Source organism: Megalops cyprinoides, chromosome 3 (genome assembly GCF_013368585.1).
Source record: "Megalops cyprinoides isolate fMegCyp1 chromosome 3, fMegCyp1.pri, whole genome shotgun sequence".
NCBI classification, from domain to species: domain Eukaryota; kingdom Metazoa; phylum Chordata; class Actinopteri; order Elopiformes; family Megalopidae; genus Megalops; species Megalops cyprinoides.
Window position 1 is genome coordinate 21,550,994 of NC_050585.1, and position 18,105 is coordinate 21,569,098.

The 18,105-nt window shown below is 44.6% G+C and overlaps 1 protein-coding gene across 1 annotated transcript; it reads left to right on the forward strand.

The window, feature by feature from the left end:
• The first annotated feature begins 1,344 nt into the window (after positions 1-1,344).
• atp1b2b (ATPase Na+/K+ transporting subunit beta 2b) lies at positions 1,345-15,964 on the forward strand. The gene is made up of 7 exons (XM_036524620.1): positions 1,345-1,839; positions 9,672-9,800; positions 10,530-10,634; positions 11,471-11,676; positions 11,789-11,848; positions 13,514-13,609; positions 14,301-15,964. The coding sequence occupies exons 1-7, from the start codon at positions 1,728-1,730 to the stop codon at positions 14,469-14,471; spliced, it is 879 nt and encodes a 292-aa protein (XP_036380513.1). The 5' UTR covers positions 1,345-1,727; the 3' UTR covers positions 14,472-15,964.
• Positions 15,965-18,105: the final 2,141 nt, after the last annotated feature.

Sequence of the window (18,105 nt, forward strand, 5' to 3'; positions counted from 1 at the left end):
CTTCTGCTGTCCCGCAATTCTTCATCAATATGCAGGACAATGAGCAATCAGACACCTGTACAGATGGAGGTACCTTACCTTCAGAGAGGCAGGCTAACTGTTCTCCACCAGTTCTTGCTCCAGCACAGGAGAAAGAGACAAGCAAGAGAGAGCCTGACACATTCCCACACAACAATCAGCACAAGGCCTCAGGGAAGCCAGCCAAACCTCCAGAGAGAGACCCTCTGGAATAACTAGCCCTACTAACACCGCAGGCTCCAAGCTTTACAGAATTAACTGCTGTAATAAAACAGAATATTCTGTTTATCGCTGACAAGATTAAATAAACCACACCAATAAATCAGGCCCCGAACAAGAACTGCACCCTGGAAGCATATCTCACCCGACCAAAGGATCTCAGACACATAGCAAGCTCAATGAAGTACAGACTCTGTGTCACTTTCAAATGAACGTGCAGTCATGGTGAGCTGGGACGAGTCGAAACAGAAGGACATTTCCTTCTATCCTGCCAGTCAAGGGATGCAAACTTCCCTAAATTTGCCTGACAAGTATCAGTATTCACCTGCTGCAAGACCAGAAGAAGGTACGCATGCTACCAGCAGAGGAGGCAGTGTAACATGTATCTGCCTGCCACAGCCTGGGGGACAGAGTGTAGACCTCTTTAAAAATAAAATGTAACAGTCAATGAAAGTCTTGTTCATTGGTTGCAAATATATTTTGTGAAAGAGACCACTGCATTTTTCTTTGCTTAAGATCTGCCTTTAAAAAAATCAGCCTTTTATAACTTTTGCATTTTTATTAATGATTTATTGTTTTGTTTGTTTTGTCTGTTCTTGTTAATATTTTAGTTACTCCACTCCTGTTTTGATCTGTAAGAGGGGGTGAGGTGGTGGTGGTGGTGGTGGGGGGGGGGGCTCGGTGATGATTAAACTTATTAAGAATGAATTCTGATAGAATAGAGATGTCTTCCCTAAATAACCCTCTATAGTCGTGGCGGCTTGTAATCAGGAAATATAAAGCACGTAATGAAATTACGTTCCAGGGGCTCCGTAATTATAGCTGTCATGACCTGGGATAGCCCAACACGCGACCATTGGTGTTAGCACTAGCAGCCGAAGGTGTCCGCCGACAAACTCCTGATTCGTTATCAACCTTGTCATTGAAACACCGGCGAAGTAACCGTGATGTTCACATGCATGGGACTTAGGAGGCGGGTTTAATGTGGCTCTGGGCTATTATTGGTGGAAGAGAGAAAAGCGGCTTGTATGTACTGGCCGTGGATAGGAGGGAGTTAGGGGCAAGTGAGAGGCTGGGTTTAAAATCTGGAGAGCGGTTTACCGCAGTATCGCTACATCTGTGCACATTCACCCAAACTCTGCGTCAGTCGGACTGGTTTAAGGGAAAGCGCAAAAAACGTTATGTACCGGACAGAGAGCCACTATTTAGTTACTGTAGTATGAAATAAGCGGAAACAGGGAAACAGTTATTGTTTTCACTCATCTTAATCCGAACAAACCGGTCGGATTACGTATATAACTCATTCCGGAGTCTCAGTATCCGGGTAGACAGCGAGGAGACAGCTGTCAATGTAACCGAGGAAATTGTACGGTTTATGAGATAGAAGCCACGGCTTGGAGATTCAACATACAGTGCGCACATTCGTAAGGGAGAAATATATCCAAAAAGCCGTGTGCCTCTGAGGACCAAAGAGATACATAAACTAAACAATGGCTAAGGATAAGAACAAGAGGTCTTCTGGCGAGATGATGGCCAGCTTCAAAGAGTTCATCTGGAATCCACGGACGCGCGAGTTTCTCGGCAGGACGGCTAGCAGCTGGGGTAAGCCAACTACCGGCGCGAATCCCCGCAAGTAGCTCAGTCCCACAGCCGGTCTTCCTCCCCCCTCCCCACCATCTCCTCCTTCCCCTCACCTGCCCGGTAATACCTGTTGGGTTTCACTTCTGTCGTAGGTGGTAACATTATCCTTCCCACTCTGTAAAAAGGGCAAAAATATCGTAACTTGTTTTAACTAGCGTCTGGAATCACTCGAATGTTAAAACCAACATACCATTAAACATTCCCATATGCTGCTCTTTCGTTCTTTGATTGCACACATGGTGTACCTAACTGTGTTCTTTAGTTCTGTAATTTTGATTGTATTGGGTCAGAAATAAACATATATTTGCTGGACCGAACTGACAGAACTGCGTAAGCGACCCCTGTCAGTTGGTAGCTGTCCGTGCCTTGGGGTGCTGAAACATCGGGTTTGCAATGCGCCGCAAGAGCACAGAATATGGACCGTACCAGCCACTGCCATTTTTTACGGCGTACTCATTTCTTTATATATTTATTTCATTGCGTTTTCTATGTGCGTAAACTGTCCACACTCATTTAGGGTGCGGGGTATCAGTTAATCTAATTTAACGCAGCATATTGTACGAAAAGTCTTCATGTGTGTGTTTAAAAGTGCATTCGCGGGGCTTTAAAACTGTAGCTAATGCGGATTAACTGTTGCGTGCTCGCTGCTACACTGAAGTGCTGTATCCAGATCGATAACAAAAGGCCAATAGCAGCAGCTAATGCGACAGCTGTCACTCGTTTAATATTCATTACAGGGCAATCGAGTCCCTCAAACAGTAATGCGGTTGGCAGGTGGAGCTGCGCGCGAGAATACTACTTCATCCCTCGCTCTAATCTACATTATCTACAGAAGCGATAATTTTTGGGGGGCGATCTTCCCCCGTTCCAAAATGAAATCGTCATTTAGAAATAGTCACATTTGGTGATATCTCACAGGTGAAGCCGTAACCGAATACGTGTCTCATACAGCTGAATACGGTCTCTGAAATTCGTGGAAGCGGAAGGTTTAAGGCACGCCACAATTGCAACGTCGTGTCTTTTTAAATGACATTGACGCAATCTAATCTGAGTAAAGCCGAAGGAGGTATTCTATTTGTATACCCTCTCCCCCTACACCCCTCTCTCTGTCTCTCTCTCTCTCTCTGTCTCTCTCTCTGTCTCTGGACTCTTGTGTGTAATTGTGTGTCAGGGATTTAATCTCAATCAATGGACTCCATACGTCAAAAGAGCGAGTGCTGTCTTTTAACTAAGACCAATCAAAGTATACACACGCTAATTTTCATGTGTTTTTTTATTTATGGCAATACGTCTCAATTTATATTACACGTCTTTGCTAATGACACTGATTTTAGGACCTTCTTTATCGTATGTGATAAACGTGGAGCATAAACACTGTTACACAATTATGGTGTATGTACATATAGTCTACACGTGCACACCCGCATATGCACGCACATCTCTGTATAAATACGGTGAATTCTTTGTAGACAAAAAGGTTGATATGATCAGTGAGTTATGCAATTTCAGTCCAGGCCATGTCTGACTCTCCTGTTTTCGTATGATATCCCTCTGCAGTCCTAATCCCTCTGCAGATGTAGTTTGTGAATGTATGTGTGTGAGTATGTGTGTGTGCATTTACACCTGATGGAGCACTGAAAATAAAATGAAAGTAATCTTAATTCACAAGTTCATGTAATATCCTTATTGAGACGTTCTCTTTATGAACATGTCCAACTGGTTGAATGTGGACGAAGTGAATTGCTTATTGTCAGTCTGAGCAGACCCAACCCCCAGAGAAAAAGAACCAGTCTGTTGATATTTATGAATGAGTTCATACTACACCGAAATATACCAACAAACTTTGTTCTTTGAATTGACCCTGAGCATGGTGTGTGTCGTTGGGGGGGAGGGAGGGGTTGTACTTCCTGTGCAATGCTGGGGTATTCCTGTCTCTGAGTGTTCTTCCTCAGCCTGTCCACTTCTGTTAGACCGCTCTGCTCTCTCCTTAAGCTTGGCCCGTTAAAGCCTGTTAATTTGGCTATTTCTGTCTTGGGGCAGAGGAGGGGGTGGGGGATGTCCGTGGAGCTTTATATTTGTTCTCTGAACTTGGTTCATCCTCATTAACGGGAGTTAATAATGATCCTGGAGGAACACTCAAGGTACAAGGATGTCCTTGGTACTACAAGATCAGAATCTCCGGAAAAGGAAACTTCATAAAGGGGTACCTTAAGGACTGCCTTCATAAAGGGGCACTTTAAGGACTATAATAAAGAGTTCTTTTCAGCCCAGTGGTTTTAAAGAGCATTGGATGATTTCTGTATTTGTTTGTAAGCCAGTGACTGACTCATAGGCACCCATGACTATTTTGAGCAATGTGGAGGACTTCTTTTTTATTTACCGAAAAGTAAAATACTGTAGATGATTAACTTGTTTCATTTGGGTTTGTCTCATTGTCATCTAAGAGGAGCTGCAGATTCAAGTAAGGGACACAGAAAACTGCTGAAAGGTGCTCATGCAGCAAGGGTCAGGGCCTGGCTAACCCCTGACATTGCCCTGATGTTGATCATATGTGGCAAGAAGATTAGTTGAGGTTACCTGGGAGCACAGCTGAGTCCTGTGAGGGGGGATGAATGAAGGACTGTGTGTGTGTGCATGTGTGTATGTGCGTGTGTGCTTGCATGGGTGCGTGTGTGTGTGTGTGTGTGTGTGTGTGTCATACTGCAGTCTGCAGTTCTTACCAAAGCAGTCAACAAACTCAAATGGTTTTATCTGTGTTCAAAGTTACCATCTTATAATAAATATGAGTGTGTGCACGGCTCCGCAATCTCCACTCAAAAGAACACTGGAGACATTAAGGTCTCTCGGCTCTCAAATTCCCATTGGCGGGCCATCACTTCATTAACTTTGTCATGGGAGTTTCTGAGGCCACTGCTGCCAGGCAGCTGTGTGCACTAAGCAATGATCCCAAGTGGAAAGAAAGGAGACAAGCGCAGCAGTCTAGGATCATCACATCATCAAACCACTGCGCAGTCAGTGTGTGTGTGTGTCGGGGGCTTAGAGAGAGTGCGGAAGTTAGTTATATGTTTACATTTTAATGTATATGTTTATATGTATTCATTATAAAGCCATGCCACTAAAGAATAATTTGATTATTTGAACCCTGACAAAGTGAAGGAGAGCACAAGAGGGTTAAGGGGGGAAGGTGAGGACAAGCTGGTTTGTGTCCTAAGATACTGTGGCAGCTCTGACTAATTCCAGTCATGAATTTGCACGAGAGAACGGAAGGGAAGAGAACGGGGGGGGGGGGGGGGTGTTTTTAATGTTTGAGAGGGAAAGAAAGACAGATAAATGCAGAGAGAGAGATGGAAGAATAGACAGCCCAACAGAGGAGAGAGGGAGCAGAGCTGTCCTGGGGCTGAGTTCCAGGTCCTGGCTTGGGGCAGGGTAGAAGAGCTTCACACTGACCCAGCCTGCAGCTCCACTGTCTCGCAAGAGCCTCCACTCCAACAATTACACTCACACACACTCACACTCACACACATATACGTGTACACACACACAAACACACACACAGAAACACCCGTACGCACGCACGCACATACACATACACACACACACACACACACGCACACACACACACACACACACACACACACACACATACACACACATGCACTCACTCACTCAGATCCTCCTGTGCATAATTCTAGTGCATACACTGGGATAGTGTGGGGGAGGGGGGTGGAAGGCTTGCCCAACAAGACCTTGTGTAGCAGGGCAGTCGATTGTGGGGGCAGTGTCGGCATTGTTTTTACACACACTCACTATATTTGCACAGAGACGTGCTCAGGCTAATCTGAACAATGCCAACACAAACCACTACTGGGACTACTTGAACTGGGAGTTTATGAGTTAATGTCCACTCTTCAGGAAACATTTTTCAGAGAGAGTGCGGTACAGTGCACATCTTCCAGAGGAACACTCACAGCCAGAAGCGCTCTGCTCTGAAGAGACATCTGCGCTTTACGCTTGGCCCAGCATGAGGCCTGAGCAGACGCTCTTCAGCGGGTGCAACTACATTTCTGCCCTCGTTTCCCTCTAGTGGTAAAACACTGCTATGACAGGAGCCACTCACGCACTCACTCATTCATTCACTTACACACTCACTCACTCAAACTTTCAGCGAATTAGTCAGTTAGTGGCAGGGGCACTGTTGTCTTTGGGGCTACTTCCTCTTCAGTTACTCAGTGATTTGGTCAGTGAGTGGATTAGTCAGTATGTGATTCAGTCAGAGAGAGGGTTGGTCAATCTGTGATTGAGTCAGAGAGTGGGTTCATCAGTCTGTGAGCCAATCAGATAGTGGATTAGCCAGTCAGTGATTCAGTCAAAGGGTGTGTTAGTCAGTCAGTGATTTGGTCAGAGAGTGGGTTAGTCTGTAGTGTTACTATGTCATGTTACTATGCTGAAAAAGGGACATTAGAAGCCCCCTGAAATATTACTTTTTTCATTGTAATTTTTAGGACCTGTATTAGAGAAATTCAGTAAGAGAGCCTTACTCCTCTTTGGTACTAGCTGCATCCCTTTCCTCTGTACTGTGTATAAACAGCACCAAAAGTGATATTGATTATTTCCATTTTAACTGTATGAATATGAATTATTTAATACACCCACTGCTGTTGGGGTCTAATGCAATAATGGTGCTGTCTCCATCTGCAGTGCTGTCTGCTTAGAATGTGACCTGTTACTCATAATTAATAAGGCGCAATGAGCTTGTCTCTCCCATAACCACATTTTGCCTCATGAGACTATAAAATCTATTAATTTTGTCTATTAGGAGGGACCCTTGCAAACACTGTCTCCTAATTAAGGATGCAGGCTGTGGTACAACAAGGAAGTACAGTACGCCTTTAGCCAGAGGGGGAGAGAGAGATGGTGGGAGGGAAGGAGGGCGAGAGAGAGTGAGAAAGAGAGAGAAAAGAGAGAGAGATGAAAAATGTGAAAATGCGCTTGCTAAAGTTCAATTGTCTTTCATCTAAAAAACTTCTTTTTTTTCAAAGAGCTGTATCCTTGCGCCATCCTGACTGGGCATATTTATACAATAGTAACATTAGCATGTTAGTATAGTGTAATATCAGTCCATGGGTATATTAACATATCATCATGGTACATCATTACCATAACAGCAAGAACTAACTTCACTCTCCAGAGAATGGCCCCTTTGTTATACTTAAAAAAAATAGACACAAGTCTGGAAAAGAGCTCATAATTATTTTTTCACTGTGGAGATGGAACATACATCAAAGGCAGGAAATAAATTATATTTAAATTAGCTTGCTTAGCAGAAGTTCTCATCCAGATGTACACAGCTTACATGCTTTAACCTGTTATCCATGTGCACTGGTGGGAATGCAGTTCATTATGCTGGAGGAAGTCTTTGAGCTTTACTGTTCCCAAAATGGTGTATAATCACTGTCCTGGACTATTAGTGAGGTAGATTTCACTTAATACTGGCTATAATTGTACATACTGCATGTTTTGTTACAGGGTCATACTAAAAGGTATTTTTAATGGGACTTGAATAAATGATACAAATAATCAGCCACTCTGGAGATACATCAGACACAGATTTTGCAAAACAAACATGAAGAAACACATGCACTGAACGTCTCTTTTGCCTCATGCAGAACTGCATATCTTTACAACTCCTGAGAGCAGGAATGGCATCATTTGCACTGCCAGGGCCTGGCTTTGTGAGGAGAGACAGCCCAACAGGCCTCTGGCACCCTGATCTTAATCTGTAGACCCCCCTTTCTTCATGCTGTTACCCCCCCGAATCTTTTCATTATTAGGTAATTAATCCGGACAAAGACTCTTAAATCCTAAATTAATCAACACTTGTTAGGATTTAGGGGGAGGGCCGTGTGCATGTGTCATTATGAATGATGCTAGTTTGTGGGTGTGCCGGTGGGTGTGCTTCATCTGTGTGTGTGTAAGTGTCTAGTATGTGTTTGTGTGTCACTGTGAGTGCTGAAAGTGTGTGTGTGTGTGCGTGTGCGTGTGCGTGTGCGTGTGCGTGTGCGTGTGCGTGTGTGTGCGTGCGTGCGTGCGTGCGTGTGTGTGTGTGTGTGTGTGTGTGTGACAGTCCAAGCATATGAATTGCACAACAAATCTTACTAAATTCACATGAAAGTTGGGGAATTATGACATGATCTTTCATTTGCAACAAATAAATAATAGATGGACTATGTCATCATATATGTAAGAGAGGGTACTTCTCTTAGAGAAGAAGTATCTCTCTGCATTGAGCTGAAACTGTCTCAAATGTTTGAGGGCAACACAAGGAGCAATTGGGCTGGGGAATACTTTTTAATGAGCTGGATTTTTGGAGAAGGTGTGACCAAACACTTGCCAGCTCACAGTTAGAAGTGGTCACAAGAAAACAGAGACACACTCCTTACATTGTGGAAATCTGTTTGCAAATTAAAACAATAAAACATCATTCAATAATTTGCACTGTGACGGGCTCAGACCTAAGACACAGAGTGGCAGCTTTCAGTGGCAACCCAGATGAGGCCATGGTGACATACGGAGGAGCTGCCATTTCCGCGGCTTTAACCCCCGACTGGGTTTAAGTTAATTAGCCACGAGCGATACAGAAGGGCAAACTGAGACAGTCTATTATCAGACATTTACCTGCTCTTTAGAGAGAGGGGTTAGAGAGAGGTGAGAGATAACGGAAGGAGAGAGAGAGAGAGAAAGCGAGAAAGGAGACAAGGATGCAGAATGAGAAGGAGAGAGGTGGCAGAGAGAAGAGATAAGAGAGGCCTCTGTATTTAAGTTAGTTAGCCTGGAACATGAAGAAAGGCAAACTGAGATAGGCTATGACACCTGCTCATTAGAGAGAGAGAGAGATTAGTGAGGGAAGGGAGAGAGATAGAGACAGAGAGATGATCCTTGCTTTTGTAAACCTCTACAGTGTGGCCATGCCATTCTGAATCTTGAATCTTTGAAACTTGAGAGAGAAAAAGAAAAAGAAGAAGAAGAAGAGGGAGGGGGAGGGCAGGAGGAAGAGAAAGAGAGGTGGGGAAGCCCTATGGGTTTAGTGCTAAAGAGGATTACGGCTTTACTGTCTGTACTGACATTTGGTCAGTGACGAGGAGTATGAGAGAGAGGGAGAAGGAATAAAGGACCACTAGTAATGGACAGAACTCCCTAACTGCCCTCAGAGAAGGTGTGTGTGGCACGTTATGCTTGATTGTGGTTACACTGTTAAACTGCATCTAAACTTGGATCGAGTGTCTCTGTCAGCTCCAGTGTGTCGCTACATTTATTTTCACTGTCACATAAGTTCTGTACCAAGACGGGGCCAGCATGTTTTGCCCTCTCAAAACACATGGAAATGCTCTGACTGACCTCTGTGCGACTGTAGCAGGTTAGGCTTCAGAGCTTGCACCCAGACAGCCAAATGAGCTGATATTTTGTGCAGTGCTGCCTGTAACTCCACCCAAAGCTGTGGTGAAGCATACCCATCAGGCCCCAGTTCTCTGCCCACGTCTGTGTGGCTAAAGGTTCGACTGGGTCACAACTCCTGTGCCCTCAGGGGTCATAGCTACAGCTAACACTCCTGTACACTCCTGCAGTTTAGCTGTGCTGAACTGTGTGTGTGTCTGTAGTGTGTGTAACCGGGTAACTGGATACTCTCTCTCCCTGTGCAGGCCTGATTCTGCTGTGTGTGTGTGTGTAATTTGTGTAATTTGTGTATAATGAGTGTATAGTGTTTAATTGTGTACCCTCCCTTTCTCTCTTTACAGGTCTGATTCTGCTCTTTTACTTGGTCTTCTACGTCGCCTTGGCAGGCCTGTTTGCCCTCACTATGTATGTCATGCTGCAGACCCTGGATGACTACAAACCCACCTACCAGGACAGGTTGGCTATTCCAGGTACACACACGTCTACCGATACTGCATGCGTGTACACACACACACACACACACACACACACACACACACACACACACGCACACGCACATGCACACTCGCACACGCACGCACGCACGCACGCACGCACACACACACGCACACACAAACACACGCACACACGCACACACGCACACACACGCACGCACACACACACGCACACACAAACACACGCACACACGCACACACGCACACGCACACACACGCACTCACACACACGCACACACACACACACACAAAAGCGCACACACGCACGCACGCACGCACATACGCACACACACACACTCACACACACACACACTCACACACACTCACACACACACACTCACACACACTCACACACACACACACACACACACTCACACACACTCACACACACTCACACACTCACACGCACACACTCACACACACACACTCACACACACACACACACACACACTCACACACACACACACACACACACTCACACACACTCACACACTCACACGCACACACTCACACACACACACACACACACACTCACACACACTCACACACACACACACACACACACACACACACACTCACACACACACTCACACACACTCACACACACACACACACACACACACACACACACACACACACACCCATGCACGCACGCACTCTTCCCCACAGGCTGTGTCTGAGTCAGCAGTTCTGTTGTCTCTGCAGGCTTGATGATCAGGCCAAAGCTTGAAGCGCTGGAGATTGTTTACAACATCGAGGACACAGAGAGCTGGGACGTGTATGTCCAGGCCCTGGATGAGTTCCTCGCCCGTGAGTGTGGCCACAGGAGAGGGAGTCGGGGGGGCAGAGGGGGAGAGCGGGCAAAGGGATGAGTGGGAGTGGGGAGAGAGTGAGGGGGAGCAGTGGTGGTTGAAGAAGAGAACAGCAGAGATTCAGAGAACCTCACTTTAAATGGATGAAGGAGCAGACTGTTTTTGTTTTCCAGGCTCACCCTCCAGCTCGTTCCTTTTTACATGATTATATCCAGTGTCCCAGCACTATAATACCCTTGAGCTCTTCAAATTAAACAATTCTAATTCTAACAAAGAGATTGGGTTTTATTAAATAAATCCTTTTGTATACTCGTGATTATAACAACTAGGCTGGAGATCAATTTTGACATTCAAAAAAACAATTTTTTTGTACTTTTTGACTAAAATGATAAAGTGCACTGAGGTAACATTATCACATTATGCGAGCAGGTAAAGAGTGATCAGCTGCTAATGGATGATAGTTATTTCAACTGGCATGTGCGTCAGTCAAAGGACCTTCCTCTGCCTGCCCCAACTGCAGCTCATCAGCCCCAAATGGAGGGAGCAGTGGCAGTGAGGAGAGACCGTGGGCATTCAGTGGGAGTGGGGTAGTCAGAGTGGGTAGTGTGACAGTGTGTACAGTGGGAGTGGTTAGAGTAGGAGTGGCTAGAATTGGAGTGGTTAGAGTGGGAGTGGCTAGAGAGGGAGTGGCTAGAGTGGGAGTGGTTTGAGAGGGAGTGGTTAGAGTGGGAGTGGCTAGAGAGGGAGTGGTTCGAGTGGGAATGGTTTGAGAGGGAGTGGTTAGAGTGTGGAACACCTGTGTCATCTTGTCCCCTGTCCTCTGCCCTCCCGTAGCTTACAACAACTCCCAGCAGGTGATGACAAACTACGAGTGCCTCCCGGACAGGTACTTTGTGCAGGAGGACAGCGGTGAGGTGAGGAACAACCCCAAGCGCTCCTGCCAGTTCAACCGCACCGTGCTGGAGGACTGCTCCGGCCTTGATGACCGTTACTACGGATACCTGGACGGCAAGCCCTGCATCCTCATCAAGCTCAACCGGGTAGGAGTCGCCGGAAATGCAGAAGCATTTTAACAATAAGGTTTTCAGTACTTCATACAACAGCACAGAAAGGTCACATGTAGCAGAGTCATGATGGATGTTCTCTGCACAGGTGATTGGAATGTTACCTGGGAAAGATGGCCAATCTCCGTTCGTCAGCTGCGGGGCCAAGGTGTGTTAATCCTCCTCTCTCCTCCTCTGCTCTGATGCAACAGGAGGCCACAGCCTTCTGCTCAGCGTCTGCACGCTCAGTGTGACCCCGGCAGATATTGTGAGAGGCTAAAATTTCCCGCCCCACTGTACCAGCATCTTTCTGTCTCCCACCCCATACCCCTGTTCAGCTCATTAGGGAACATCTTCCTGTTGTTGTCCTTTGTATTGTCTGCTTATGTCAACATCATTTCACCTTCCAAACATCTTTTTTCTTCGTCTCCCACTCCCTCCTGTTCCTCTCTCAGAGGTACAAGGTTGGCAAGGATGAATGGGTAAGCATGGTGTGCTATAGGTAGACTGGAGTAGATGTAGCTGCAGCTAGTGTTACAATAGCATTGTGTTGTACAGGTAGATGGGAGCCAATGTAGATGTAGCTGCAGCTAGCACTACAATAGCATTGTGTGCTAAAGGTATTCGGGAGCCTATGGAGATATAGCTGCAGCTAGCGCTACAATAGCATTGTGTGCTAAAGGTATTTGGGAGCCTATGGAGATATAACTGCAGCTAGCACTATAGTAGCATTTTGTGGTACAGGAGGACTGGAGTAGTGTCTGCCTCCCTTGGGAGAACTCAGAGGTACTTAGAAGATGAACATAGAGCAGTAAAGGTCACTCAGAAGGCACTCAGGTGACTCTTGAAATGTGAGAGACAGACTGGAAGTTTTCCAGCCAAACTTTTGATGACACGTTCGGGATCAATACCAACAGACAGCTTTATCAGCACTCATTAGCGAACGGTTTGTCCTTGTAGGTTTTGTCTGGCAGCATTGAATTCCATATCAGAGAAAGGAGAACAATAAAAGGTTTCTTTCTTTTCACCTTTTTACGTTTTTAACTTTAAGGGAAACCTTACCAACTAACCTGTAGAAAATAATTAGTGCTAGAGGTTAGAGGTTATAGAGGTTCTTTGTGTGGTTGAGAGAAGTACTGCATGGAGAGACCTGACTGGATTGTCTTACATGGGGTGAAGTAACAAGGACCAGACTTGGATCTGAGCCATAGACTATGTTCCATTCAGGCTGTTTCAGTGGTAATTTCCCTGAAGCTGTATTATGTAAGAATTTTATTTGTATAACAGGCATGTCAGGGTGAAACATGGTGTACATTATTTTGCTTGCAAATAGGTTCTCACTCGTTCTCTCAACAAACACCAGTCTGAAGGTGGCATGTGCAAGTATTCATTTCAAACCTATTCTTTCTTGATAATGTTAGAGCATTTGGTATGGTTGCATTATTGTGAGGGGGTGAGGTCACCATATCAGTCAGAATTAAAATCTCATTGGAGGCCCTAAGAAGGCTGAAAGCAGTTAGGAGACAAAGGTCAATGACAATAGGAAGAAACACAGCTGTGACTGCATTCCAGAGCAATTCCTCCCTTCTGGCACCAACACTGATCTCAGATCAGCACTTCATTTAGCCTGAGGTGCCAGCTGTGGTTGAGAGATAGACATGCTGCATTATTTTGGTTCAAAAACCAAAAAACTGGGGAAATGTTTGGGACATTGCTAAGATATCATTCAGTTTAAGAGCACTGAGGTGCACTCAAGCTGAAATCAAACAGAAAATATGTATTCTGAAACTGTATACCCCTCTCTCTAATTGCCTTGGGACACCTCTCCTTACAGAGAGAGGACAGTGACAAAATCGGAGAGCTGATGTATTTCCCTCCCAACGGCACCCTCAACCTCATGTACTACCCCTACTACGGCAAGAAGGCACAGGTAAAGTATTAGCTACTCCTTCCCATCAGGCCCTCTGGGACCGTCTTACCCAACCCTAATCCCAACCACAGCCATTATGTGATTAGACATGGCACTGACACAGGGTCAGTGCCCTGGGGTGGGCAGGCATGGGGGATGGTCATAATCTACCTGGACTGCACTCTCACTCAACACTGTCTCACACAGAGTGGAGCACCTGCATGGGGGCTGCACATAAACTCCACAAACATATCTCTGTAATATATGGTCTACATACTGAGTTTGGTGCATTCCACACTGAAAATCATTGTTTAAACTATACGTTTTCTGATTGGCTGGCTCGCTGTGAACATTCTTAATGGACTTGGTCTAAAACAGAGCCCCGTAGTAAACATAGGAATGCATTTTTAACATTAACAATAACATTGTGAACAAGAGCAGTGTGTTACCATGTACATTATGTTCTGTGAGGCTGTAGGTGGTACACGCTGATAATTAGGACACAGTATTAATTTCACCCTGTGCGAAAATATAGATAGAAAGAAAATAAGGATGGGGGACAGCCAAAAGACATCTTCTTCCCATGGTGAGACGCACACATGTAGTAACATTGACAAAGTGTACTCTACCTTGACAAATTGAAATTAATTACAAAATAAAAATGACAAACCAGCCAACAACAACAGTTGCAGTACCTGACTTTTGCCACTAGGTGAACTACTCCCAGCCGCTGGTGGCTGTCAAGTTTCTCAACGTCACAGTGAATGAAGACATCAATGTGGAGTGCAAGATCAATGCGGACAACATGGAGTCCACCGGGAACGAGCGAGACAAGTTCGCAGGACGAGTGTCTTTCAGACTAAGAATCAACAAAAGAGAATAACTCTCTGTCACACATGTGCACACACTGGTACATGCACGTTCACACCCACACACACACTCACACACACACACACTCACCACATGCCAGCATTAGATAAGGAGCAGTGTAGAGACGAAGATTCACACTTCTATGCAGAAGTGGTGTGTTGATTTTTTTCCGGCTGAGTATTGGAAAGGTAACACTGAGTAGGGGGTCCGACTCGTTCTTTTGGGGGACAGAAGGGTGGACCTCCGGAGGGGGGGAATGTTGGGGTCAGGGGCATTGAGACAAATATTTTTGTATAGCAGTTTGACTTGAAACCTGTTTATAAGTATGACTGTACAACACAAACCTGTATGATGTAATTCTTCAAAAGGTCTGATAAAAATGTATGACCTGGACCACTCATTGGCTCCTCATTCCAGCCCCCATGTCTTTCAGTTTTGCACACACACACATACACACAGACAAGCTATGAAATACCACAGGTGTGTATGTACTCTCCTTTCTCTTACATAATTATGAGTCTTGTTTTTTGTGTTAGTGATAACCCTATGGCCTAATGCAGTTACATGCTGTGGAGCTAGATCCGCAAGCACAGCCATATTTGCATGCAGAGTGACTTCTATGTGGTAAAAGGCATACGTGCCATGCCCTCCAAATTTAGCACCCCCTCTGTGCTCTGCCCACTTTGTCCCACCCACCCCTCCCAACCCCATTGTGCAGGGAAAGGTTACTGCCATTTTGAAATGATCTCATGCCAATGGGCACTAAGAGGAGCCAGACATTAGAATGCATGTAACATCTCATGCACATGTGGCTAAAAGGTACCAGCAGCAGCAGACTTATGCTTGATTGGCCTTTTTATATTACCTGATTGGTTGAGCTCTTCGTGCGTGAGTGTGTGTGCGCCCTTCACTTGAGAGCCAAACTGGAAATTTGAATAGATTGTGGTTTATGAATGTTCTGTGTGTATCAGTTCAATGTGATATGTAGTCACAGTAACTGGGACTTAAATAACTCCTACACTCAGCACATTACTGCCACCTACAACCTGATACATCCCTCACCCGCCATCCACCACCTCACACTGTCAAATCCCAATAATATGTCCAAAAGAACATATTTCTGTACTACGGATCTGTAATGTGCATATTTCCTTTTCCTGTACACAGGCACGTTCAGAAACTGCACTGACTCATTCCCACAGAGCATGTGTTCATGTATGTATTTATTTCTACAGACATTTCATACATTTCAGGGGTTCATACAGAGGACATATTGGCAGCAGAACCTTGACCTGTTTAATATGTGCATTATATGCATGTGTGGGATATGTCATGATATTCTGTATTGATCTAAGTGAATTTGATTGAACACAGTGAGAAATCGGCTTGAGATAATGAGGAAATGCAGAGAAGGTTTTGCTTACTGTTTATGTAGTCATAATCATGTCCATATTGATATTTGTGAGGAAGAATTGCATACAAGCCTTCCTACAGCATCTGTTTTTATCAGCCTCAATCCATCGGTGCTGGATCAGGGTTTACTGTGCTAATTACATGGGCCTCCTTGGGTTGTTTCCATGGAAACCGTTACCATGGTGAAGCGTTGGTGCTGTGGCCTATCTCTGCGGTGAACGCCAGCTCTGTATTGTTGTTGTAGTGTTACAGCAGTGAGAGTGTGTCATCTTTCCTCGATGGCGTTCACGGTGAATTACACAACCATAGTGCTATGCTCTCGTACCAGCGACACTGCTACGTTGCATTAGCGTTGTTACAACATTCCAGGGAGTGACACATATTGGCTGGGGTGGCACTGGTGCAGTCAGGAATGTGATGGAGGAGTTCCATACAGACAGGCTTTACTTCTCTCAAATGTCATTAGTGCCCAGCCCAGACTAGGACCCACAGTTGTGACTTTTACGGTTGGTTCCTATCAGATACATTGTGCATATTCTCTGAGTGCTTTTGGCATCAGTTCTTTGGGTAAGAGATAAATGTTACTCACAGCAAACACATATACACATACACATGTTTTAGCTCACGCTTTTAATTTCCTTCTAATCTCTTAATCTAATCTCCTAATCCTTCAGCGGCATTATACTCTCCTTCATCCCTCTGTCCCCTGAATCTTTCAGTCTCTCTCACTGTTTTTCTCTCATATCCGGTCCCTTTCTGTCGGACTCACTCTCGTTCTGTCAAACACACATGTGCATAGGCACACACAGTCACTTACACAAGCATGCAAACACACATGTGCCCGCCCTATCATCCACTAGTGCATGGACCAGCTTCAGCAGCACCTCCTCATCTTACTTATCTGCTCATATTTCTCATCCCAATCCCTTACACATGTTCAGCACCACGCTGTCTGATCTGCAGTATTCATGCACTGTTTTCAGCGGGTGATATACCATATACAACGTGATTTTGGCCTGATTTTAGAGTGCAGTATACTCTTATGTACATGTGCTTGGACTTAGAATGAATATTTCTGTGCGTGTGTGTGTGTGTGTGTGTGTGGTCGGGGGTGGGGTCCATTTTCTGCCCCCGAGACCCCGCATGTTGTGCACATGTGAGGCTGAACATCCCCTCCTACAACACAGCACATCTCTGTAGGAATACTGGCCCATATGGGACTGCGCTTGCAGGACTACCTTTTGTGCATCTTTTGAGCAAAGTCCTTCCCCAAGGTCTTAAGAATACATTCCATATTTTTTTATATAGGCGAACTTTATACAGTCTGACTTGAGTCTGAAATCGACTCAGTGATTAAGGGAAGCACAGGTTTTTTTTTCTGATGAAAAATACTTGTCATTTTCCTGCCACAAAACAGTTGATTTTTACTTGAATTCTAAAACAATTTTTAAAAACAGACTCAGAGGTTGTCACTTGACTGAATGTTTGTAAGCAAATGATATTTACATCTTCTTGACAATGTTCATTAGACTGTAGAGGAGGGGAAGGCAGACAGGGTACAAGAATGATTGAACGAGGGGGATTTATGCCGATGATAAAATCGTAGATATCACATTAACGTTATTGTGCCACTCCACGCCTCTCTGACAAAAGGCACAATAATTCGTTTGGCGTTCTTTATAACAGTGCCTCCTAGTGGATAATGGTGCACACTACGACGCTACTCTTCCCCAGTCAGTAAAATTAAAGTTGGGTAAATGTAAATAGGTAAACGTATTTACTTGTGATTATTTTAAAAGCTGTATCCAGCATGATTTCATATTTGATCAGTTTCTTCTTGATTTAATCATATGACAGTTTCTTCTAAAGCAAAGCAATATACATATTTGTATTTCTGGTGTATCTGTACATATGCATTTTCTGCTTGAGTTGGCTAAAAGGGTCATTTTAAAAGAGACACTGAGAAAGAAATCAGAAAAAAGAATATATGTACTATTTATATAACTATTAATAATTATTAATAGTTATATAAATAGTACATATCTTTAATTAATATATAATAATTATTCTACATTTTAGAATTTTCAAACTAGAAGGACAAGATGAGACTTTATTGAGATGTGTTATTTTACTGTAAAGAGAAAAGACAGCTATATATTTTCCTCACACAGGTTCGTATAAGGAATGTCATACATCCAGGCAATACCTAATTAATGCATGGGGATCTACAGCAC